General features: G+C 39.6%; 1 protein-coding gene across 6 annotated transcripts in view; it reads left to right on the top strand.

Annotated features, from left to right (window-relative positions):
* COL14A1 (collagen type XIV alpha 1 chain) overlaps positions 1-23,188 on the top strand; it is a 251,503-nt gene that overhangs the window by 204,838 nt on the left and 23,477 nt on the right. For all 6 annotated transcript variants that reach the window (XM_082674497.1, XM_082674499.1, XM_082674500.1 and 3 more), the window contains exons 41-45: positions 4,383-4,436; positions 5,148-5,219; positions 17,176-17,211; positions 18,214-18,280; positions 21,212-21,400. In XM_082674497.1, the coding sequence (XP_082530623.1) occupies positions 4,383-4,436; positions 5,148-5,219; positions 17,176-17,211; positions 18,214-18,280; positions 21,212-21,400 (418 nt within the window). The remainder of the gene's footprint in view (positions 1-4,382; positions 4,437-5,147; positions 5,220-17,175; positions 17,212-18,213; positions 18,281-21,211; positions 21,401-23,188) is intronic.

Here is a 23,188-nt window from a genome sequence, read left to right as displayed (position 1 = left end):
ATTAAAGTTTTCTGTTTTTTATGAGGGTGCTTAATCCGCAAACACATGTACTGAGATTGGCTTCCTGATATGAAATGGATAATTTATAGATCTAGAAATGTTTGGGGAAGTGCAAACCCATTTCTAGCTGTTTAGGGCTGAAAACCATTCAGCTGGCTTTGATTAAAGTGAAGCTGAATCACAAAGCTAGAATTTGCCGATGATTTTGCCATGTAAAATGCAGACATTTTACGTGGTTTTTCTTTTCATCAAGTTTATTGCTTTGATATAAAGAGCTGACTGGCATGTGAGGATGAGCTATAATGTGGGTGCTGCAGTGGTACCTGAGCAGGGAGAGTGATGCAGTGTCCCAACCATCCTGGATCCCTTGACTTAAAATCCACCTCTCCTGTGAAACCCCACACCTGGATTAGGTGCCCTTCCTGCATGTTCCCATGGAATCTTCTAGTCCATCATCATAGCTCATTGTCATTTACTTTGAATTGTTGACTTTTCTCAAAACCGTCACCTCCTTGAAAAGAAACTGTCTTGTTCATCATTGTCTAGCCCAAACCTAGCAAAATGCCCAGCACATAGTAGTTCTGCAAATATGTTTCAGTAACGTGACAAATGTGAGGCTTACAAGTAAAACAAATCTTTCAAAGATAAATTTAAAGCGTGATTCCAAAGTTATAAAATAAAACTATGTGATGAAATTGTGAACTTCTTTAGGGTTAGGAAGAGATTTGGGGGAAAAAGGGCTTTGATAATGTTTCTAAAATAATATTGAGCCTAACATCCTTTTAATTATAACCAGGTATAGCAAGTAAATTTTAATTTGGAATGAGAGAAACAGGAAACTCACAGTACCCTTAAGAACACCTTTATTCTTGAACTGTTATATGTAAAAATGTGCAGTCGTTCATGACATTCCATGAACGAAAGAGCTAGAGTAAAATGCACTGGAATGGATGCTACTGGTGCCCCGGTCAGAGCCCCTTTACCTGGCAGGTGTACTCCATCCCCCGGCTGCTGTGGGTTTGACTGCTAACAACTCAGTTACCTCTTCTACAGAGAACTACCCTTGGAACTGCCACCTTGGCTCCAGTCAATGACTAACTGATGTGGGTATATAAAACCTTGTGGTAAGTCAACTCTGAGGTGTAACTCACACTCCAGAGCTCCCCATGGGGTCAGACTGAAGCCAGTCTTAGCTAAATCCAATTCTAACCTAACCTCTCTGCCTGCACTGTCCTGCCTCCTTCATACCTAAAAGCTTTCTCCCAAGAACACTCCCGCTATAAATCAAAGGAACAACAACCCAGTCTGCTTCTAGGAAACCACCTCTCAGATAGTCACTGAAATGAAATTTCAACTTCTGAGCTAGATAACTCCCGATCCCTTTCCTCCAGGCTTGTGGAGGGTTCAAGAGCAAAGACGGATAAGATTGGCATCCCCCACCCCTCAGCCCACCCTATGCTTTTCCGGACTAATTATACCTGCAAATCATATTTATTTATTTTATAAATGATAAGTGTATTTTATACATGATAACCAGAGCACTTCTTCCAGGTGCCTCAATTTTATTCAAATTTAACTTTTTATTAGTACCTATTTTGTGCCAACCATGTGCTAGGGAGGAATTAGGAAAGGAACGGTGAATAAGACATGATTTCTGCCCTCAAAAAAAAAAAAAGAAATCTCAGCTTCTGAGGATGTGCTTTTGGTGGAAGAACACAGAGTGAACAAACATGTAGTCTCTTCTTTTGATTTGATCGCACAGAAGCAATAGCCTCTCGGCCAAATTTAGCTCCTATATAATAATGACATTTCATCCTCTTCGCTTCCAGATGATACACGCATGGTGTCTGTAAATCAAGTGAATTCAAAACTGTTTTCTAGAGCATCCTTCCAGAGCCAGGATGAAGGAGAGCGCTGACAGATCATTGCTTTGTAAACATGATTGGGAGAGGGGAGTCAATGTATTATTTCCTGCAGGTCTTCCTTGGAATAATACAGTTTTCTTTTCAGAAAGTATGACATGGCTTGCCTCCCTCTGAATAAAATTGCCCTTGCTTGTTTTTGAGATTTTTTTTTCTGTCTGGACACAGCCTGGAAAAGAGTCAGGGAGGGCTTCCTGCAGCAATGCTACACTTTTGACTGCTGGGCCATGTGTGTCATATGTGGCCTTACACACGAGTGTGTGTTTGCTTCCCCTCCAGTGCTGGAAGAGTTTTAAGGCAGGAAGCAAATGATGTCCTTTGAAAAATGTCTTCTTAAATTATTGACTATGTGCTCAGAGTCCCTTTTTTTCGTATGTGAGCTTCATCTAGAAAATAATAGTAGATTAAAAAAAATTTTTTTTAATGGTAAGGCCTCCTAAGTTTTCTCACTGACCAGATGAGGGAGCTGGGCTGGAGGAGTTCTAAGGTTCTGTTTTTCTTTTACATATTCTGATTTTTTTACACCCTCTTCCTGGATATGCTATATTTAAACTCCATGTAAAATAATTTCTTTCAACCTATGTCAGTATTAAGTTTTGTTGTTTAGCTAGCAGATCCAAAGAAGGATGTATGTGTGTGTGTGTATGTATGTACGTATGTATGTGTGTGTGTAATTTAATCTGTATCAGGGTCTATCACTGAAGCTTTCTGACTTAATAATATTTTTGAATGAATAACTAAAGTGAGTGAATAGGAGTAGTAGAGAAAAAAACCACTAGCCTTTATATTAGTATAGGATAACTGTTATAACAAAGACCCTAAAATCTCAGTGGTTTCAAGCAATTAAAAAAAATAAATGAAATGAAATAAAGTCTATTGTTTGGTCACAGCCAATGCTGTCGACAGAATAGGTAGAGGAATGGGGCTGTGGGGTGGAGCTAGTCTCTAATCCATACAGTCACTTAGGGACTAAAGGTCTTTCCGTCTTGGGACACTTTGATCTTCAACATGTGGGCCCTAAAGTTGTTAAAGAAGGGGAAAAGAAAGTGGAGGATTACCCATAGGAAATTGTTATGAACCAGAAGTGGAATTGGCCCCTTTCCACAGGCCAGAACTCAGCCCCATGGCTCTGACAGAATTGCTGGAACAGGAGGCTGGGAGATGTTACCTCATAATGTGCCCAGGCAGAAAAGGAAAACCATCAAGATTGCTGGGTTCTAGAATCCTCTGCCTTAGCTGGTTTAAAGACTTGCTAGTATTTGAGCTTGAGAGTATGATGAAAGGGCCTTGCTGACCATTGCTTTTCCTATCCTACCCCCTCTTCATGCCAACTTTCATTTCGTACCTTTTCTCCCAACTCACACCATTTCCTTTCATCCAGCCTCATCTTGACTCTCTTTTATTTGATACCTTGACATAAGGAGACATAATGTGAATGTGGATGGGCACCCCTAAGGAGAAGGATTTTCATGAGCCAGATAAATGGAAAAGACAGCTCACTGGAAAAGTGGCACACATTTCAGAAAGGGAATTGGGAGAGGCAGCAAGGAAGCCAGGAGATGTTGGTTTGAGTTGACTTGAGATGAGAAGGGGTTATTCTAGTAGGGGACAAATCCCAAGATGAAAAGTCCATTTCTCCATGTAGTAGAATGTAATGTCTTGAACAAAATTTTATAAACTTATTATAAAATTCAGATTGAAAATCCTCTCTCATGTTTTTAACTGCATTGGAAGGACCAGCACCCACAATTAAGAACTGCAACCTTTTGAGAGTAAGTCACCCCAGCTGTTCTATTTTTTTTTTAACATTCACATAAAAATAACATGCACATACACACATTCAATCATTGAGGAAGATACTTTTATAAAGAACATCGTTTCCTTTCTGCCTTAAACTCTTCCATCATGGAATGGGAAGCAAACATGTACACACATTCAGTAAACCTGCTCAGCAGTCAAAACTGTATCATTACAGCAGGAAATCCCCCCACATTTCCCCCAGGCAGCTCCTGAAGAGCTGTAGAGTTGCAGATATTGTAATACTCCTAATTTGTAATATAGATTCCTGTGATAGGGATTCCCTGCCCCAAACTCCCTTAGGTCCAGAAAGACACTAATTCGTCTTTTTGGCTGGTCATTAATGACCAGATTTGATCTCCCTTCTCACTTGTTATGCTTAGTTTAATGAAAAACACTTTCTGGAAACAAGTTCCTGTTTATGTTTGTAAGTGGTATCTCTTACACCTAAAATTCTTACATCGGACAATTTCATAGAGCCAACAGACACAAAAGTCTTTGCCAAGAACAATTCCCATGAAGGGTATAAAAGCAGTGAATCCTTGGAAGTCCAGAGTAAATGACAGGACTTGCCCCCAGATATTAAATGGGATTAAGTGCACCTTTTCTGAAAGCCATGTAAAGCAACTGCATAGTTGACACACCATGTTTTTCTTCCCCCAGGGCTTTCCTGGAAAGGATGGATCCTCTGGCCCTCCGGGACCACCAGGGCCAATTGTAAGTATTTCCAGGAACTACTGGGATGTAGTACTGCTTTAAAGCAATTCATCTCTTTTGTGAGATTTTCTTCTGTCAAACCTTTCACCTTGGCGGCCATCTTTGCTATAGTGTAACAACTCATCCCTTGGTATAGAGCTCTTCCTAAAACATCCTTAAAAAATAATGTATCCATGTGGCTTGATTATTCTACCTCTGAGCCACTTTGCCATAAGATCACCTGCATTGATTTACTTTTATTAGACACAGATAAGACTTGAATTATTTTTTCTTTTTAAATTTTTATTGGAGTATAGTTAATTTACAATGTTGTGTTAGTTTCAGGTGTACAGCAAAGTGAATCAGTTATACGTATACATATATCCCCTCTTCTTTAGGTTATTTTCCCATATAGGCCGTTACAGAGTATTGAGTAGCATTCCCTGTGCTCTACAGTAGGTCCTTGTTGATTATCTATTTTCTATATAGTAGTGTGTATATGAATTTGAAAGAACTACATCTAACCGACAGAGTGGAGACTTTTCCAAAACTGTCTTCCTTACTTTTGTGGTATGTTAGTTGGAAACAGGAATGAGCAGTGAATCCTGAAGACTTGGTGTTGGGCGGGGAGGTGAGGTTAACTGTGCATGTTTGCTGCTCTCTCTTGAGAGCTAGCTGTTTTCGATGAGAATGAGTGAGTCCTCACCTTTGCTCCGTATTCCTGTCTATTAGGGCATTCCCGGAGCCCCTGGAGTCCCAGGAATCACAGGAAGCATGGGACCCCAAGGCGCCCTCGGACCACCTGTGAGTATGTGGCTGTAAGCCAGTCAGGATGGTTGCCCAGTTATCCCTCTGGTTTATTTATGTGTTTAAATTTACAGCATCTTCTTTGGTCAAAATGTTTTTTTCAGGACTGGATTCTGTGGGAATCCATGAGGAAAACAGAGAATCTCCTATAGGATAAAGATTAAGATCAGACTGTGCATATATCATGGCTAAAGACAAACGGTCCCAATAGGGAATCATCTGCAGCTAAGCTTCTGCTTATATATATTTCCATTGTTTGTTATTCTGTATTTGGCTAAGTCAACTCAATGCCATCTTTACAGGGACTGGGTACAATACTATCTGTTAATTAGGCCTGTCTCCTGGGTGAGAAATACAAGACTGGAGAAAGTCCAGGATTAGTGAAAATGAGAAGAGATTTTTCTTTTCTAAACTCTGTGAGAAAGACAGACTTTGCCATTAAAACACACACTCACACATTCGCGAATAGTGGTGTAAATGAAGGCCCAGTGAATGGAACTAATTACCTCCCGTTTTTGTGCTTCTAATCTCTTAGGTTGGTGCTTAAATGTGATCAGTGGAGGGGGTAAGGGTAGGATGGGGGAGAAACAGATGAGCTTATCTGGGCCTGTTTCCTCGTCTGTAAAATAAGGTTGTTGAAGTACAGCCTCCAAAGGCACACTTGGCATCTTCTGCGACTTGCAAATTGTTCCTTCTGGGTGTAATTACTAGTCAGCCTTCTGATATTATCTGCGAGGTACCAAATCTGTATCCATAAACTAAAGCAATTGAGAAGTGTCAATGTATATACATTGCAGATGTGCTAAGGATTCGTGGAACAGTGAAATCTGAAGGGTGAGGGTAGGAGAAGTTAATGAAGTAGATTTCTACTCCCTGCTTTAACAATGACCACAATCTCAGGGGCTTAAAACAACAAAAATTTATTATCTTACAGTTCTGTAGGTCAGAAGCCTGATATAGTCTCACTGGGTTTTAAAATCAAGGTGTCAGCTTTTCCTTTCTGGAAGTTCTAGGGGAGAATCTGTTACCTTGCCTTCTCTAGCTTCTAAAGACTTCCCACCGTCCTTGGTTTGTGGCCCACTTTGAAGTCAGCAGTGTCACATCTCTCTGACCATTTTTCCATAAGCATATCTCCCCCAAACATAGCCCAGAAAGTTTCTTTGCTTTGAGTGATGTATGTGATTACATTTGGGCCACCCAGATAATCCTAGATCATCTCCCTACATTACTTCAAGATCCTAACTAAATCACACTTCAAAGTCCTTTTGCCACATAAAGTAATATATTCATAGGTTCTGGGGATTAGGGCATGAACACTTCAGGGGCCTTTTTCTGCCTACCACACTGAAGAAGGCATAACAGAAACATTGGTTCTCATTCAGAAAGAAACTCTCTCCCTCTAGCTACTCAGATAGTCGCTCTTTATTCTTGAAACCCATTTCAATAAACTGATTTTGCCCTCAGGGTCCTATTCTAGGCTGTGATTCACATGACACGTATGCAGGTACACAAACACACATAAGACATGAACATAAAAAATGCCTCCAGATTTTAGCAAACACATCCTAATTTGCACACTCAAAGCTCTCCTTAGTTGTCATTTTACAAAGCCATATACTTATTTAAGATAGCTACATTATCATGGTGCAAAACCTTTTAGATCTCCTCTTTTCATATCAAATTGCTAATGGGTCACAGAAGAAAATTTGATTGCTTTATCCTCACACATCTTTTTCTGTTATCTCTGCTACCAGGCTTCAGTCCACTTCCCAAAATGTGCTCCAGGAAACAAGAGTTCCAGAATATGTCAGCAGGGCTCAGAGAGCAAGGGGTTCTGGGAAAGAAGTCTCAGAGGCAGTGTATACTAAATCTGTTTCTCAGAAAGTCATGACAAGTCTTAGGATAGCAAAGACTTTGAGGCACCTTAAGGTGAAACAAACAACCAAAACACTGGTTTAACTAGGTTAGACAATAAACAAATGTATTTGTGCAGTTTCCCTTAACCCAAGCTGGGTTGACCCTAACTGCAGAGGGATGGAATGCGATAGGAAAGGACAGGCTCTAGGAGTACTTGGGAGAGAACAGTGGGGTGTGGGAGGAGTCGAGTGAGATATGAAATACATTAGGTAAGTAGGACCCCACCCTGCTTATCCATCTGGCCTTTTGTAGCTCTAGAATAGACTTTAAATATGGGGCATAGAAAAATAGCAATACATTTTTTCCTGGAAATAAAACACTCGTTAATAATATTATCTTCTATTGTTATAAATCAACAGAAAAGGTTCAATGATGGTGGCATTTATATCAGAGACAGCACTGGGTATTCTCTCAAAAGCCAGTTGTTCTCTGAACCGTCCAGCCCAGACTTTTCCCTGTGTTTTGGGCTGGGAGGAGCCATATGCCTACTGGCTGCCAGACTGGCGTGTCTAGTAAAGTAGGCTCAGTGTCACGGTGTAAAGGCCTTGATTGATTTCCCATGGATGTCTGTCTAGGAAGGCGGGAGGGAAAGAGACCAAGAAAGACACACCGCCCCACTGAAAATAGCAGTGTGTTTCCTATAGTCGGTGCCAGGAAAATGTTTGCTTTCATGAACCCTGCTTTTAGCTGCTGACTTCCCGGGACAGAATGGGCATTAATGCTGTTGCGGTCATAATTCCTACCTGAGGCTTAAGCATAAGCTAAAATATGGTATCTCCCCTCGCAGAAGAACTGCAGGAGGAATGTTGTGTCATTTCCTGGCTTGAATCTCCTCAGTGGATCCCTGTCACCAGGGGATAGGGCCCAAATATTCAGCCACGTATACCTAGCCCTTGACGATGGGCCCTTACTTTACCCTCCAACTTGATCTGGCATCGTCCTTTCTCTTGGAGGTATGACAACATCCCTTGGAGTTGTCACCCCAAATTATTTAAAGCTCCCCCAATATATGCCATCCTGTTTCACACTTTTTTTTTTTTTGCCTTTTGGGGATGCTCTTCCATTTGTCTGGGTTGCTTTCTCCTCCTTTCTCTACCTGGTGAGCTTCTGGCTATTATCTCTCTTAAACTGTGCACTTCCAGTGTGAGGCCACCCTCATGTCCTCAGGCTGAGAGACTTCATTTCAACTATTGATGTCCATCTCTCCACGAAAGGAGAGTTCCTTGAGGGCAGAAATTTTATCATACTCATGTTCTGATTCCTAGACCCCAGCTCAGTATCATAGAGGGTACTTAATAAGTATTTGTTAAAAGAAAGAATGAAGGTATGATTGCCTTCCAGTTAGGTTGATGTTCAGGTGAGTATGAGAAGGTTATTCTTACAGATTGGGGTCAGATGTGGGAGACATTTAGAGCCGAATGAGGGATGTTTTGGTTTTGGTTAGCAGACATCTAATATTTGGAGCTTGGACCATGAGATCATTCTTCTTGCCTTCGGGACTAAAATTCTGTGAATCTATGAATGTAGCTACTGTATTTTCTTTTCTTTACATTTCAAGGTTCCTGAAATTAAAGGAAAATGTGCCACTTTTTCTCGCCTACATGTACAGGGAATGTGTGTTTTCCCTCAAAGCATACTTTGGTGGAGTTATGAACCTTAACTCACTCAGGAATTTTTAGTTTGTTTTTGTTTTACTTTGCAAAAATCAAAGAAAAAATGTCAGAGAAGTTGGAATAAAAAATAATTTCTTGCCATTCAGATATAGTCACTAAATGGATCTTTCTTGGAGACTGCCTAGCTCTGTCCTGCAGCTACTTAGTAACAAGCATTGTGAGGCTGAGTTTGAGGAATTTCAGGCCCAGTTAAATACATCCATCCCTATATACCAGAAGGTGCCCACAGCTGATGCTGTCCATTTACCTTATCACTCAGGTTTGCACTGTAGTTTTTTTTCTTTTTACTTCTTCTTCTTTTGTTTTTTTGGCTGCGCAGCGTGGCATGCAGGATCATAGTTCCCCAACCAGGGATCGAAACTGCATCCCCTGCCATGGAAGCGTGGAGTCTTAACCACTGGACTGCCAGGGAAGTCCCTGTAGTTTCTTTTTCTAAGTTTCAAGCATTTCAGACAAGACAACTTAATAAATGATAGCTAGCAGTGGAAATATCAAAGGATACATTGGTTCAGAAACAAAAATATTCAAGATAAAATAGATTATAAAAAACGACTCAAACAAAATGATAAGTCACTCGAAAAAAACAAACAAAATGAAACAAAACAAAAATCGAATTCTGAATGACTACTGTGAGGTTTGGGAGATATATGTTTGCTTTTTAAATTATTATTTAATTAGGAAAAATATTATCTTCACTGAAAAAGATGATTCTGGCTAGCAGATTTGTTGAGCAGTGTTCTCTTTCGTGGCAGCAGTAGTGTGTTCTGGGGAGAGAGCAGATTCTGGAGCTTAGCTGATTGGGTTCAGGTCCCAGCTTTTCCATCTTCTTATTGTATGACCTTGGGCAAGTTATTTGTCTTCTCAGTACATCACTTCCCTTATATGTAAAATGGAAGTAATATCTCATAGGGTTCTTATAAAGAATAAATATATTTATCTCATAGGAATCTTACAAGGATTAAATGAGTTCATTTTATAGGGCTGTTATAAGAGTTAAATGAGTTAATACACCGAGGACAGTGCTTGGAACATGGTAAAATCAGCTTGAGTATTAAACTACTAGTACTTACAAACAGTTTCTTAATATATTAAAAATGTGGGGCTTCCCTGGTGGCACACTGGTTGGGAGTCCGCCTGCTGATGCAGGGGATGTGGGTTCATGCCCCAGTCCAGGAGGATCCCACGTGCCGCGGAGTGGCTGGGCCCATGAGCCATGGCCAATGGGCCTGCACGTCCGGAGCCTGTGCTCCGCGACGGGAGAGGCCACAGCAGTGAGAGGCCCGCGTACCACACACACACAAAAAAAATGTGAAAGAGTTACTTATTCTTGTTTGCTGATTTTTGGTTTTGCTTTGTGTCAAATGCTTGCAAAGGAAGTAGGCAGCAGTCCTAGATTTATAATAAATATTTAAATTTAATATTGGACTTAGTTGAATGTTCGAGTGACTCTTTTATGCAAAAAATGGGCTAGGTGGTTTTGGAAACATAAAATAATATAAGTTATGGTCCCCAGTATTAGAGGTCTTACCATCTGCACAGAGAGAAGAGAAATCCATGCAATGACTTGTAGCTATACTACAATGAAAATTTAGTGTCAGATAGGTGATACTTGAACTAAGTATTGCATTAGAATATTCCTATTGTTGATACCTAATTTATAAGTATATGCTTAATACCTTTCTCACATTTCAAATGTTTTTATACACTGACTAGACCAGGTCTGTGAGAATGAGAAGTTGTAATTTTGATGAACAGGAGGTGGGGAAGATGGGGCTAAATAACGAGACATTGAATTTGAGGACTTTGACTTTGTCACATGGATGTCTAAGAATCACTGAATGATTTCCGAATAGAGGAAGAGCTGCCATCAATCAACAGTCACTGAGCTTTCTAAGTTGTATGCTGGTAGTATCTGAGGAGGATGAGACTAGTGGTTGTGTAGAGGATGAACTGGAAGGGAGGGTTTTTAGTTAGAGAAGCCAGCTAGAAGGAAGTTGCAAATGCACTGGTGTGAGATGGTTAGGGTAGCACCTCGGTGGTGCAGTGGAAGAGATAGATATAAGAGGAATTGCAATGCAAAAGGTGTGCATGTACGTGTGTGTATGTGTGTGTAATAGACATGCAAGAGGCAAGAGAATGGACATTCACAGAAAGATAGACAAGATGAAAAGGCAGAGGGCTATGTACCAGATGAAGGAACAAGATAAAACCCCAGAAAAACAACTAAATGAAGTGGAGATAGGCAACCTTCCAGAAAAAGAATTCAGAGTAATGATAGTGAAGATGATCCAGGACTTTGGAAAAAGAATGGAGGCAAAGATAGAGAAGATGCAAGAAATTTTTAACAAACACCTAGAAGAATTAAAGAACAAACAGATGAACAATACAATAACTGAAATGAAAAATACACTAGAAGAAATCAATACCAGAATAACTGAGGCAGAAGAACGGATAAGTGACCTGGAAGACAGAATGGTGGAATTCATTGCTACAGAACAGAATAAAGAAAAAAGAATGAAAAGAAAAGAAGACAGCCTAAGAGACCTCTGGGACAACATTAAATGCACCAACATTCGTATTATAGGGGTCCCAGAAGGAGAAGAGAGAGAGAGAAAGGACCCAAGAAAATATTTGAAGAGATTATAGACGAAAACTTCCCTAACGTGGGAAAGGAAATAGCCACCCAAGTCCAGGACACGCAGAGAGTCCTAGGCAGGATAAACCCAAGGAGAAACATGCCAAGACACATAGTAAGCAAATACACAAAAATTAAAGACAAAGTAAAAAAATTAAAGACAAAAATTATTGAAAGCAGAAAGGGGAAAATGACAAATAACATACAAGGGAACTCCCATAAGGTTAACAGCTAATTTCTCAGCAGAAACTCTACAAGCCAGAAGGGAGTGGCATGACATATTTAAAGTGATGAAAGGGAAGAACCTGCAACCAAGATTACTGTACCCGGCAAGGATCTCATTCAGATTCGATGGAGAAATCAAAAGCTTTACAGACAAATGAAAGCTAAGGGAATTCAGCACCACCAAACCAGCTCTACAACAAATGCTAAAGGAACTTCTCTAAGTGGGAAACACAAGAGAAGAAAAGGACCTACAAAGACAAACCCAAAACAATTAAGAAAATGGTAATAGGAACATACATATCAATAATTACCTTAAATGTGAATGGATTAAATGCTCCAACCAAAAGACACAGACTCACTGAATGGATACAAAAACAAGACCCATATATATGCTGTCTACAAGAGACCCACTTCCGACCTAGGGACACATACAGACTGAAAGTGAAAGGAGGGAAAAAGATATTCCATGCAAACGGAAATCAAAAGAGAGCTGCAGTAGCAATTCTTATATCAGACAAAATAGACTATAAAATAAAGACTATTACAAGAGACAAAGAAGAACACTACATAATGATCAAGAGATCAATCCAAGAAGAAGATATAACAATTGTAAATATTCATGCACCCAACCCAGGAACCTCTCAATGCATATGGCAAATGCTAACAGCCATAAAAAGGGAAATTGACAGTAACGCAATAATAGTAGGGGACTTAAACACCTCACTTTCACCAATGGACAGATCATCCAAAATGAAAATAAATAAGGAAACAAGTGTTAAATGATACATAAAACAAGATGGACTTGACTGATATTTATAGGACATTCCATCAAAAAACAGCAGAATGTACTTTTTTCTCAAGGGCTCATGGAACATTCTCCAGGATAGATCATATCGTGGGTGACAAATCAAGCCTTGGTAATTTTAAGAAAATTGAAATCATATCAAGGATCTTTTCCAACCACAACGCTATGACACTAGATATCAATTACAGGAAAATGTGTTTGATTCTGTAAGAGATACAAACACATGGAAGCTAAACAACACACTACCTAATAACCAAGAGATCACTGAAGAAATCAAAGAGGAAATCAAAAAATACCTAGAAACAAATCACAATGGAAACACAACGACCCAAAACCTATGGGATGCAGCAAAAGCAGTTCTAAGAGGGAAGTTTATAGCTATACAAGCCTACCTTCAGAAACAAGAAACATCTCAAATAAATAACCTAACCTTACACCTAAAGCAATTAGAGAAAGAAGAACAAAAAAACCTCAAAGTTAGGAGACGGAAAGAAATCATAAAGATCAGGTCAGAAATAAATTTAAAAAATGAAGCAAACGATAGCAAAGATCAATAAAACTAAAAGCTGGCTTTTTGAGAAGATAAACAAAATTGATAAACCATTAGCCAGACTTATCAAGAAAAAAAGGGAGAAGACTCAAATTAATAGAATTAGAAATGAAAAAGGAGAAGTAACAACTGACACTGCAGAAATACAAAGGATCATGAGAGATTACTACAAGCAACTCTATGCCAATAAAATTAACAACCTGAAAGAAATGGACAAATTCTTAGAAAAGCACAACCTTCTGAGACTGAACCAGGAAGAAATAGAAAATATGAACAGACCAATCACAAGCACCGAAATTGAAACTGTGATTAAAAGTCTTCCAACAAACAAAAGCCCAGGACCTGATGGCTTCACAGATGAAATCTATCAAACGTTTAGAGAAGAGGTAACACCTATCCTTCTCAAACTCTTCCAAAATATGACAGAGGGAGGAACACTCCCAAACTCATTCTATGAAGTCACCATCACTCTGATACCAAAACCAGACAAAGATGTCACAAAGAAAGAAAACTACAGGCCAATATCACTGATGAACATAGATGCAAAAATCCTCAACAAAATACTAGCAAACAGAATCCAACAGCACATGAAAAGGATCATACATTATGATCAAGTGGGGTTTATCCCAGGAATGCAAGGATTCTTCAATATATGCAAATCAATCAACGTGATACACCATATTAACAAATTGAAGGAGAAAAGCCATATGATCATCTCAGTAGATGCAGAGAAAGCTTTCAACAAAGTTTAACACCCATTTATGATAAAAACCCTCCAGAAAGTAGGCATAGAGGGAACATTCCTCAACATAATAAAGGCCATATATGACAAACCCACAGCAAACATCATTCTCAATGGTGAAAAACTGAAAGCATTTCCTCTAAGATCAGGAACAAGCCTAGGATGTCCACTATCACCACCATTATTCATCATAGTTTTGGAAGTCTTACCCATGGCAATTAGAGAAGAAAAAGAAATAGAAGAAATCCGAATTGGAAAAGAAGAAGTAAAACTGTCACTGTTTGCAGATTACATGATACTATACATAAAGAATCCTAAATATGCCACCAGAAAACTGCTAGAGCTAATCCATGTATTTGGTAAAGTTGCAGGCTACAAAATTAATGCACAGAAATCTCTTGCATTCCTATACACTAATGATGAAAAATCTGAATGAGAAATTAAGGAAACACTCCAATTTACCACTGCAACAAAAAGAATAAAATACCTAGGAATAAACCTACCTAGTGAGACAAAAGACCTGTATGCAGAAAACTATAAGACACTGATGAAAGAAATCAAAGATGACACAAACACATGGAGAGATATACCATGTTCTTGGATTGGAAGAATCAATATTGTGAAAATGACTATACTACCCAAAACAATCTATAGATTCAATGCAATCCCTATCAAATTACCAATGGCATTTTTTTAAATAGAACTAGAACAAAAAAACCTTAAAATTTGTGTGGAGACACAAAAGACCCCAGATAGCCAGAACAGTCTTGAGGGAAAAAAAACGGAGCTGGAGGAATCAGACTCCCTGACTCAGACTGTACTACAAAGCTACAGTAATCAAGACAGTATAGTACTGTCACAAAAACAGAAACATAGATCAATGGCACAGGATAGAAAGCCCAGAGATAAATCCATGCACCTATGGTCAACTAATCTTTGACAAAGGAGGCAAGGATATACAATGGGAAAAAGACAGTCTCTTCAATAAGTGGTGCTGGGACAACTGGACAGCTACATGGAAAAGAATGAAATTAGAACACTCCCTAACACAAAAATAAACTCAAAATGAATAAGAGACCTAAATGTAAGACCTGACACTATAAAACTCTTAGAGGAAAACATAGGAAGAGCACTCTTTGACATAAATCACAGGAAGATCTTTTTCATCCACCTCCCAGAGTAATGGAAATAAAAACAAAAATAAACAAATGGGGCCTAAGGAAACTTAAAAGCTTTTGCAAAGCAAAGGAAAGTACAAACAAGACGAAAAGACAACCCTTAAAATGGGAGAAAATACTTGCAAACAAATCAATGGGCAAAGGATTAATCTCCAAAATATATAAACAGCTTGTGCAGCTCAATATTAAAAAAACAAACAAACCAATCCAAAAATGGGCAGAAGACCTAAACAGACATTTCTCCAAAGAAGACATACAGATGGCCAAGAAGCACTGAAAAGCTGCTCAACATCACTAATCATTAGAGAAATGCAAATCAAAACTACAATGAGGTATCACCTCACACCAGTTAGAATGGGCATCATCAGAAAATCTACAAACAGCAAATGCTGGAGAGGGTGTGGAGAAAAGGGAACCCTCTTGCACTCTTGGTGGGAATGTAAATTGATACAGCCACTATGGAGAAGAGCATGGAGGTTCCTTAAAAAACTAAAAATAGAACTACCATACGACCCAGGAATCCCACTACTGGACATATACCCAGAGAAAACCATAATTCAAAAAGACACACACACCCCAATGTTCATTGCAGCACTATTTACAATAGCCAGGTCATGGAAGCAACCTAAATGCCCATCGAGAGACAAATGGATAAAGAAGGTGTGGTACATATATACAATGGAATATTACTCAGCCATATAAAGGAACGAAATTGGGTCATTTGTAGAGATGTGGATGGATCTGCATACTGTCATACAGAGTGAAGTAAGTCAGAAAGATAAAAACAAATATCGTATATTAACGCATATATGTGAAACCTAGAAAAATGGTACAGATGAACCAGTTTGCAGGGCAGAAGTTGAGACACAGATGTAGAGAACAAACGTATGGACACCAAGGGGCGAAAGTGGCAGGGGCGGTGGGGGTGGGATGAATTGGGAGACTGGGATTGACGTATATACACTAATATGTATAAAATGGATAACTAATAAGAACCTGCTGCATAAAAAATTAAATAAAATAAAATTCAAAAAGAAAAAAAGGAGGCAAGGGAAGGAAGGGTAAAAGATATAACCAGTGATGGGCTTGGACTGGCTTGTACATGCTTGGGAGAGTAGATTTTGTGCTTCTCTTCCGTTTGAAACTCCATCTTCAGTGACAGCACATTTGTCACTTGAAATCAGCCATAGTACAAGCATTTACACCTCTGAAAACAGCAAGCAGTACAAGTGAGGGCTTTTCATTTTTCCAGAAAGCCAGTTTACCTGCACACCGTGGGGTGAACCCAGAATTTTGAATTTGGATGACTAACTGAATAGAGATTTTGGAGATGATATGAGTTTGATTTGGGACCTGTTGAGATTATAGTAACAACTGGGAACAGTCTGACGATGTGGCAAATTCCATCTCTAAATGGCACTCACTATCCTTTTGATAGAGAGGATAAAATGTTGTTCAGTAAATCTATTACGCTGCCTTGGAGTTGAAACAAAAAGATGAAATTATTGTGAAGACACATGTTTTGCATTATACATGTAATTTCATTGCAGAAACACGAAAAACGCCATTGTTTTATCAGTAAAAGTTTTTACAGATATGGTAAAGTTTCCTGTGGACCAAAGAGTAGCTAAGCCACAAAACAAAATAATGATTCAGCTGACAATTCGTGTTAATACGAGCTCGTAACATCAGGGAGAGTCGGGGAGAAAGAATTGTTTGCTGTTATTCTGGATGGAAAGCAGAGTGAGGATGTGGGATTTCACAGATTTTGTCTTTTACTTGAACTCTTAAGTTGGAAGATCTTTTCCTTTCTGTGAGAGATATTCTTTCAAAAATTAAAACAGTTTATCTTTTCAGCAGAGATTTGTGAAATCAATTATGCAGCATCGGTAAAGTACAATTCAGAGGGTGGTGTTTTGTGTGAAAAGATGTGAATGACTTATTCAGTGACACTATGTTGCAAAGCAGTATTGCTGCATGATCCCAATTTTGTATTCAAACCTATTGTGTCTGTGCGTTCAAAGGCTGGAGGAGTAAAATGTTTAAAACAGCTATCTCTGCTTGATGAGTTTACAGCTTGCTGTTTGTTTAACCCTGTTGCTGTGTATCTATTTTTGCTGTAGAATTATGAGAGCTAATAAAAAATGTTGATACAATAAGAAAAGATACACTGTCATGCTTGGCCGAGTGCAGTGTCCCAAGTAACTTGACAATTTAAAATTTTACAGGGTGTCCCTGGAGCAAAGGGAGAAAGAGGAGAAAGAGTAAGTATCCTCTGGAGTGTTGACCAGCGGCAGCTGACTGCACACCTTTTGTTGCATAAGCCTGATAAAGGATAACCATTTACTCTCATGATTACTCATTGCTCTAATACCACTCCTCTTCCCCCTCTCCTCAACTCGCTTGGCTCTGAGCACATTTTCAAGGGAAAACCACCCTGTGGGCTAGAAATCAGGAGTGCTGGCTTCTAGTTGCAGATCTGCTACTATCCAGCTAGATGACCTTAGGCCATTTCTTTCAGGCTAACATGGAGAGAATCAAACTCATCTAACTCACAAAGTGGATTTAATGAAGACATAATATAATGGATGTGAAAAGGCTTCAGAAAAGTAAAAGCTCTATTCAAAATGCCAAGCGGTAGATTGAGGCTTGTGTATTTCCAATATGGGAACCAAGGAAGACAAAGGCAGCGTGGAATCAAAGAACTGGCCGTGAAACTTAGATCAGTTTATTTTAGGGGCCTTCTATATCCTTTGAGAAATTGTGCCACTGCTCATATAATTGTGCTGTCGGCTCTAGTAGAAACAGCAGTGACCTTGGGCTCATCCAGTTACCTCTGTGAAAACTTGGGCAGTATGTTTAACTCTGTTCATCTGTAAGATGGATTTAACATCTTTCCTCTGAGTTGCTGTTAGTATTAAGTAAGCCACTGGTTGAGAAATTGCTGTATTTTACAAACTCTAAAGAGCGATAAATAAGGCATTAAATATGTATGGGTTTATTACAAAACTAGTAAATTTTTTAGAATCTGGGGCCAGAAGCACTTGAACTTTTTAATTTCATAAAGGCTCTCAGGAACCTTGTACCACGAGTGCCAGATTGCTTACACCTTCTCCGTGTGCACCATGGTGGTCAATCCTACCTGTTTCTAGGAGACAAAGAGCCCAGGTTGGGAACAATGAGTCAAGTCCCATTTCCATCCTGGAAGTCCTGCCATTGGCTGGGTTTGTGGCTGAGAGTCAGCAGTCTGCTTTTTTCTCATCCAGGGTGACCTACAGTCTCAAGCCATGGTGAGAGCAGTGGCACATCAGGTGTGCGAACAGCTCATCCAAAGTAAGTGCGTTATAGTTACAGATGTTTTTTTATTACACGTCCAAATGGGAATTTGCCTTTCACACAAGCGTAAAGACTAAGCTTTGTCTTGTTGCAGAAACATAAGCTTTACAGATGGCCATCACTAACCCATCTAAGTGATCATTACATATTACCCTAGAGTTCTGCATCGATGGTGCAGAGACCAAATTCCTCTCTGTTGTTTGTCCAAAAACTCTCTGTTTGCCCATATAGGTTTAACTTGACTGTCCATATCAAATCTTTTATTTCTTCTTCATCTCTCCAAATAGATAGATTTTTTTCTCAAGTCCTCAGCACTTGAAAGCTGCCAAACTAAGGCATCAGAAGCTACCTTCAAGCTTTTCATCCACCTTTTAATTTCATAAAGACTCTCAGGAACCTAAGACATCAGAAGCTACCTTCAAGCCCCTAGATTTAAATCCATATCTCTTTCTTACCCATTGCTTTTGGTTAGCCCAAGGCCCTTCCCTTTATTCTTTAAGATTTATACCAGAAAAAATGCAGACACACAAACATACATGCACACATGGGGACAGGCTTCATGTGAACATTTGACATGATACTTGGGCTCCGTGCCAAAAATTACACTGGAACACACTTTATATCACACCTGTCCCATTTCTTCATTTTAAACTTGAACTTTCCCACAGGCCAGTATTTCAGTTACTGATTCATGCTCATTCACTTCCATACCCAGGCATCTGTGCATTTCTCCCCTGCCCACTGACTGTATATTTTGTCTCAGTAATCTAACCAGAGGGTTACTAGAGTGGGCCCTTCTCTCTGCCAGTCATTTGTTTAGTTCCACAAAGATCTGAGGCCACAAGGAGATGAAATATTCCTCTCAAGCCCAGACAGCTCTGGCCTAGCTCTGCTGCCAAGCCCCCTGGTTCTGTAGCATCCACCATCTCCAAGGCCAACATTACCTAAGCGGCTGCCTTAACAGCTTTGAGGTTATATTTTTTTAACCTGGGAAGTTTGGGAATCCTGTAGGTGTCCAAGAAGGTGCTATTGGCTGGGTCCAAAATTCCATCTGCAGTAGATAAACCCAGATCTCATCCTGCAGGAAGCATGGAGTGAAGGTCTACAGGGGCTTGGAAGAGTTTTCATTAAGACGTAAATCTTAGGGCAAACTGAATACAAAGCTACTCTCTTCAGATGTAGTAGTAATGCTCCCTATATTTTAACTTTATTTCATTTTGTATTATATTGCCCAAACTAGTGGTTGTGAAAGAATTTATCAGTTAAATGAAACTACTTAAGTTTAATGCCAAAATAGGATCTCTGAAGATACAATTAATTATAAAAGGGAAACAACATTAAGTAGAATATGTCCAAAGCTAACCCGCACCTTGGATTATTTTGTAAGTTTCTCATTTCAAGTATACACTGTAAATGGGTGGGTAATGATTTTAAGGAAACCTAAGGGTTAAATCCTAACATGACTCACTGACTATAATATAAGGAAGATTTCACAATAGTTGCTATCTTATTCCACTGTAGAATAAAAATCTTATATAAATATGTGATTATTTGAAACATGCCCTAAAAATTGAGAGTCCAAAATGCAGTTTTTCCCATCAGCAATTCTCAGATTCTTGTGAATAACTTCTAGGAAATAGAAACCAACAGGGGTTATACAAGAGCTGAAACATGTCAGTAAAATAGGGAGGCCCTGCCTGTCAATGTCCTTGTCAGAGGAAAAAAATAGAAGAGATTTTATGCCAGTCTATGAGCAAAACCCAACCCACCCAGAAGCTTTATTTCTGGTACCTCAATCATCTGCCCACACACCCCTTCACGTTTCTCTGGGCTTCTTATTTCCTTCCTTAGGCTTCACCTCAGAACTTGATTATCATTTAGCATAGAATTCCTCACATGCTCAGTTACCTGGTTTTTAGTCCAGATCTGAATTATGCTAGGAAAGTTTATGTGGGAAGCTGTGTGAGGCTGAGGTGATGACAGCTAGAGAAGTATCAATAATAAAGGATGGCCCTTTTATCAAAGGAGGAAGCTGAAAAAGCAGATGTGGAAATGTCTGATCCCACCCAAACATTCATGGACATGCCTACTAATGGCTCCTGGGTCATCAGGAGGCCAATCCTACTTACAGTCATGGTCCTATGCTTAAGAACGCATTGACTATATCTTAGAAATCATCCCTCTAAAAATGGTTACTATTCTTTATTTAGGGTTCAATGTTTACAAAGGAATAAATGACAGTCATCTGGAAAGTTCACTTCTTTGGGAAAATGTTATCTCCTGATGATGCTGAAAAATGGGGCATTATGGTATCAAATACTTTCTCAATCTATACTTCTAATTATTAAAATACATTCTTCCAGACACAGCTGAGTTAAGGGATTCTGGGAGAGAGTGCCAGATTTTTTTTAAAAATAAAGCTATTCAGAGTTTCTGCAGCTGGGACCCAAGTAAAGGTTTCTGCAAAAAGCCTTGGCAATGAAGAAATGAGTTGAAACAGAGCACTTGTCTGGGGATTACTGAGCAAGAGGGTGGGACAGGCTTTGTGGGTTGGAAGAAAGACATATTACTTGGGTGGAAATCGCTGGGGAAAAGGGGCAGCTGGGTGAGGATTTAGGGGTCAGGTAAATGTTGGGGGTGAAGATAAAATTTATGATTTCTGGTCAGTGATGTTTACTGAGATGCTGACGTGAGCTGTGGAATTCCAAACACATGAGATGCGACTTGAATACAGTCCAGCTGTTAATATCATCCGAAGTAAAATGCAAAAAGTTTTCAGTTGGAAATCAACTTATTTCAGAGGGATGTGCTTCTTCCTGTTGGTGGGTGTCTAACAGAATTGTTTGGAACCTTGACAGATAATACCTTCAGTTCTCCCTTTCTAAGTGTGACAGTTCATCGAATGCTTCTTTGTCCTTCGTGTCTCAGGTCATATGGCCAGGTACACAGCCATCCTCAACCAGATTCCCAGCCAGTCAACATCAATTCGGACCATCCAAGGGCCTCCTGGAGAGCCTGGGAGACCAGGCTCCCCTGGAACCCCTGGTGAACAAGGACCCCCAGGTGCCCCAGGCTTCCCAGGAAATGCGGGTGTGCCAGGGACCCCAGGAGAACGAGGTAAGCTGGACCACTCCTCTCACTGAGTGCGCCGAAACAAGAATGTAACGGTGGTGCTTATGCAATGATAAAGTTCCAAATAATGGACCTAAATTAATTCTATTCCAGCTATTCTTCAGCTTCTTGTTTATTAATTCCCAATATTGAGAAAATTGAGTAATCTACAAAACATTTATTAAGAGCCACGTCTGCTTGTATGCAAAGGGAGGATCAGAAACCCCAATTCACCTCTAAAAGGCTTTTGAGCTCATGAGAGAAAGAGGTCCCCACTAGATGGATGAATTAAAAAAAATATGCCCATCCAGGTAGAATTACAACATGATACCCCACTCTGGACAGATGTAGCATCAAACATATGTGTCAACTGAAAAAAAAACACACACACAACCTAAAAGTTGAGAATTATGTTTTATTTGGCGGACTCACTGAGGACTTAAGCCTGGGATGCAGCCTCTCAGATGGGTCTGAGGAGCTGCTCCGAAGAGATGAAGGAGGACCTGGATTTCTAGGAGTTTTGCAACAAAAACCAGGTAGTGGGAACATCAATAGAGAACTGTTAATTAAGGAAAACAGGCATCTCAAATTAATGAATTTAGCACTTTCCTATGAATGGGAAGATGCAAGAGTCTGGGCTCATTGAAATCATTCCTTTGATACAAACCTTAACTACCTAGAGCCAGTATTCTGTTCCTTTCCATCCTGAATCTCCTCAGGGTGCACTGGTGGGGGCAGCCGTAGTGGCTGCTGGCTTGATGGACACAACATCTTTTGTTTGCTCGTATGGCAAGCAGCATTCTTTGTCCACATGTGTCATGGCAAGTAGAGAACTCACTTCCTAGGTCTGGTACATTTTTTTGTGCAGTGCCCATACCAGGCAACGGTCAGCCTTGAGGTAAGGCATGAGTCATATCAACATATGATTTACATGTGCTTATGTAGACCATGCCAGTTCTAAACTTCAAATTAAATACTGTTTGTGGCTCATCTTCCTATAACATGAGGCAGTATTTTATTTAACAGTTCCATGGGCCAATGTTTAATCTTTCCTACTAAAGTTTCTTTCGAATAGAGATCCTACTTAGCCTTTTCTTCTACCCTTTACAGGTCTTAGCAGTGTTGTGTAATACAATAATGGACTCTTTCGATTGAATTTCACCCTATCCTGTAATTGGCCAAGATCTCCCACTCCAGAAGCAGATCAGATGAGAGAGAAGTGGGAAAAGGGTTTACATATCAGACACAAAGAAAGTGACAGGAAAAGAGATAACCAATAACCAGTAAAAGTATTTTCTAGGACACAATTTTATGGAGTGTAGATTGGGAGAAAAGCTAACTACTACCTATCTGCTCTTGTGAGTCATATCGCTTTAATGAGGTGGGTAGGATATACTTCTTTGATCAAATTTGAGATGTAAAATGCAGATTACCAAGATAATATCTCATGTTTATTCTTGATCCATGCCAACAGGCCATGTGCCTTTCTGCCTTTGCACTTTTGGACACTTTGTTCTTCCCCCTTTGGAAATGTCCTTTCCTTTCCCTGCCTTATGTGAATCTCACTCTTAGTTCAAGGCTCAGCTTAACCCCTGTCTCATGCATGAAGTTTTTGTTGATTGTTCTGGACCAACAGATGTCTCCACCCCCTGAATACCTGATGCTCTGACCATCTTTCCCACCCCTTTTAGCAGTCATCACATGTTAATGAACAGCATGATGGCAGAAAGCAGGGCTCAGGTCTGAATTGCTTTGCAATAATAGGTCCTCATCAGATAATTGTTGCTTTGATTG

This window comes from Grampus griseus (assembly GCF_964374135.1).
Source record: "Grampus griseus genome assembly, chromosome: 17".
NCBI lineage: Eukaryota > Metazoa > Chordata > Mammalia > Artiodactyla > Delphinidae > Grampus > Grampus griseus.
The sequence above is the reverse complement of the archived record's forward strand: the minus strand, read 5'-3'. Positions and strand labels throughout refer to the sequence as shown.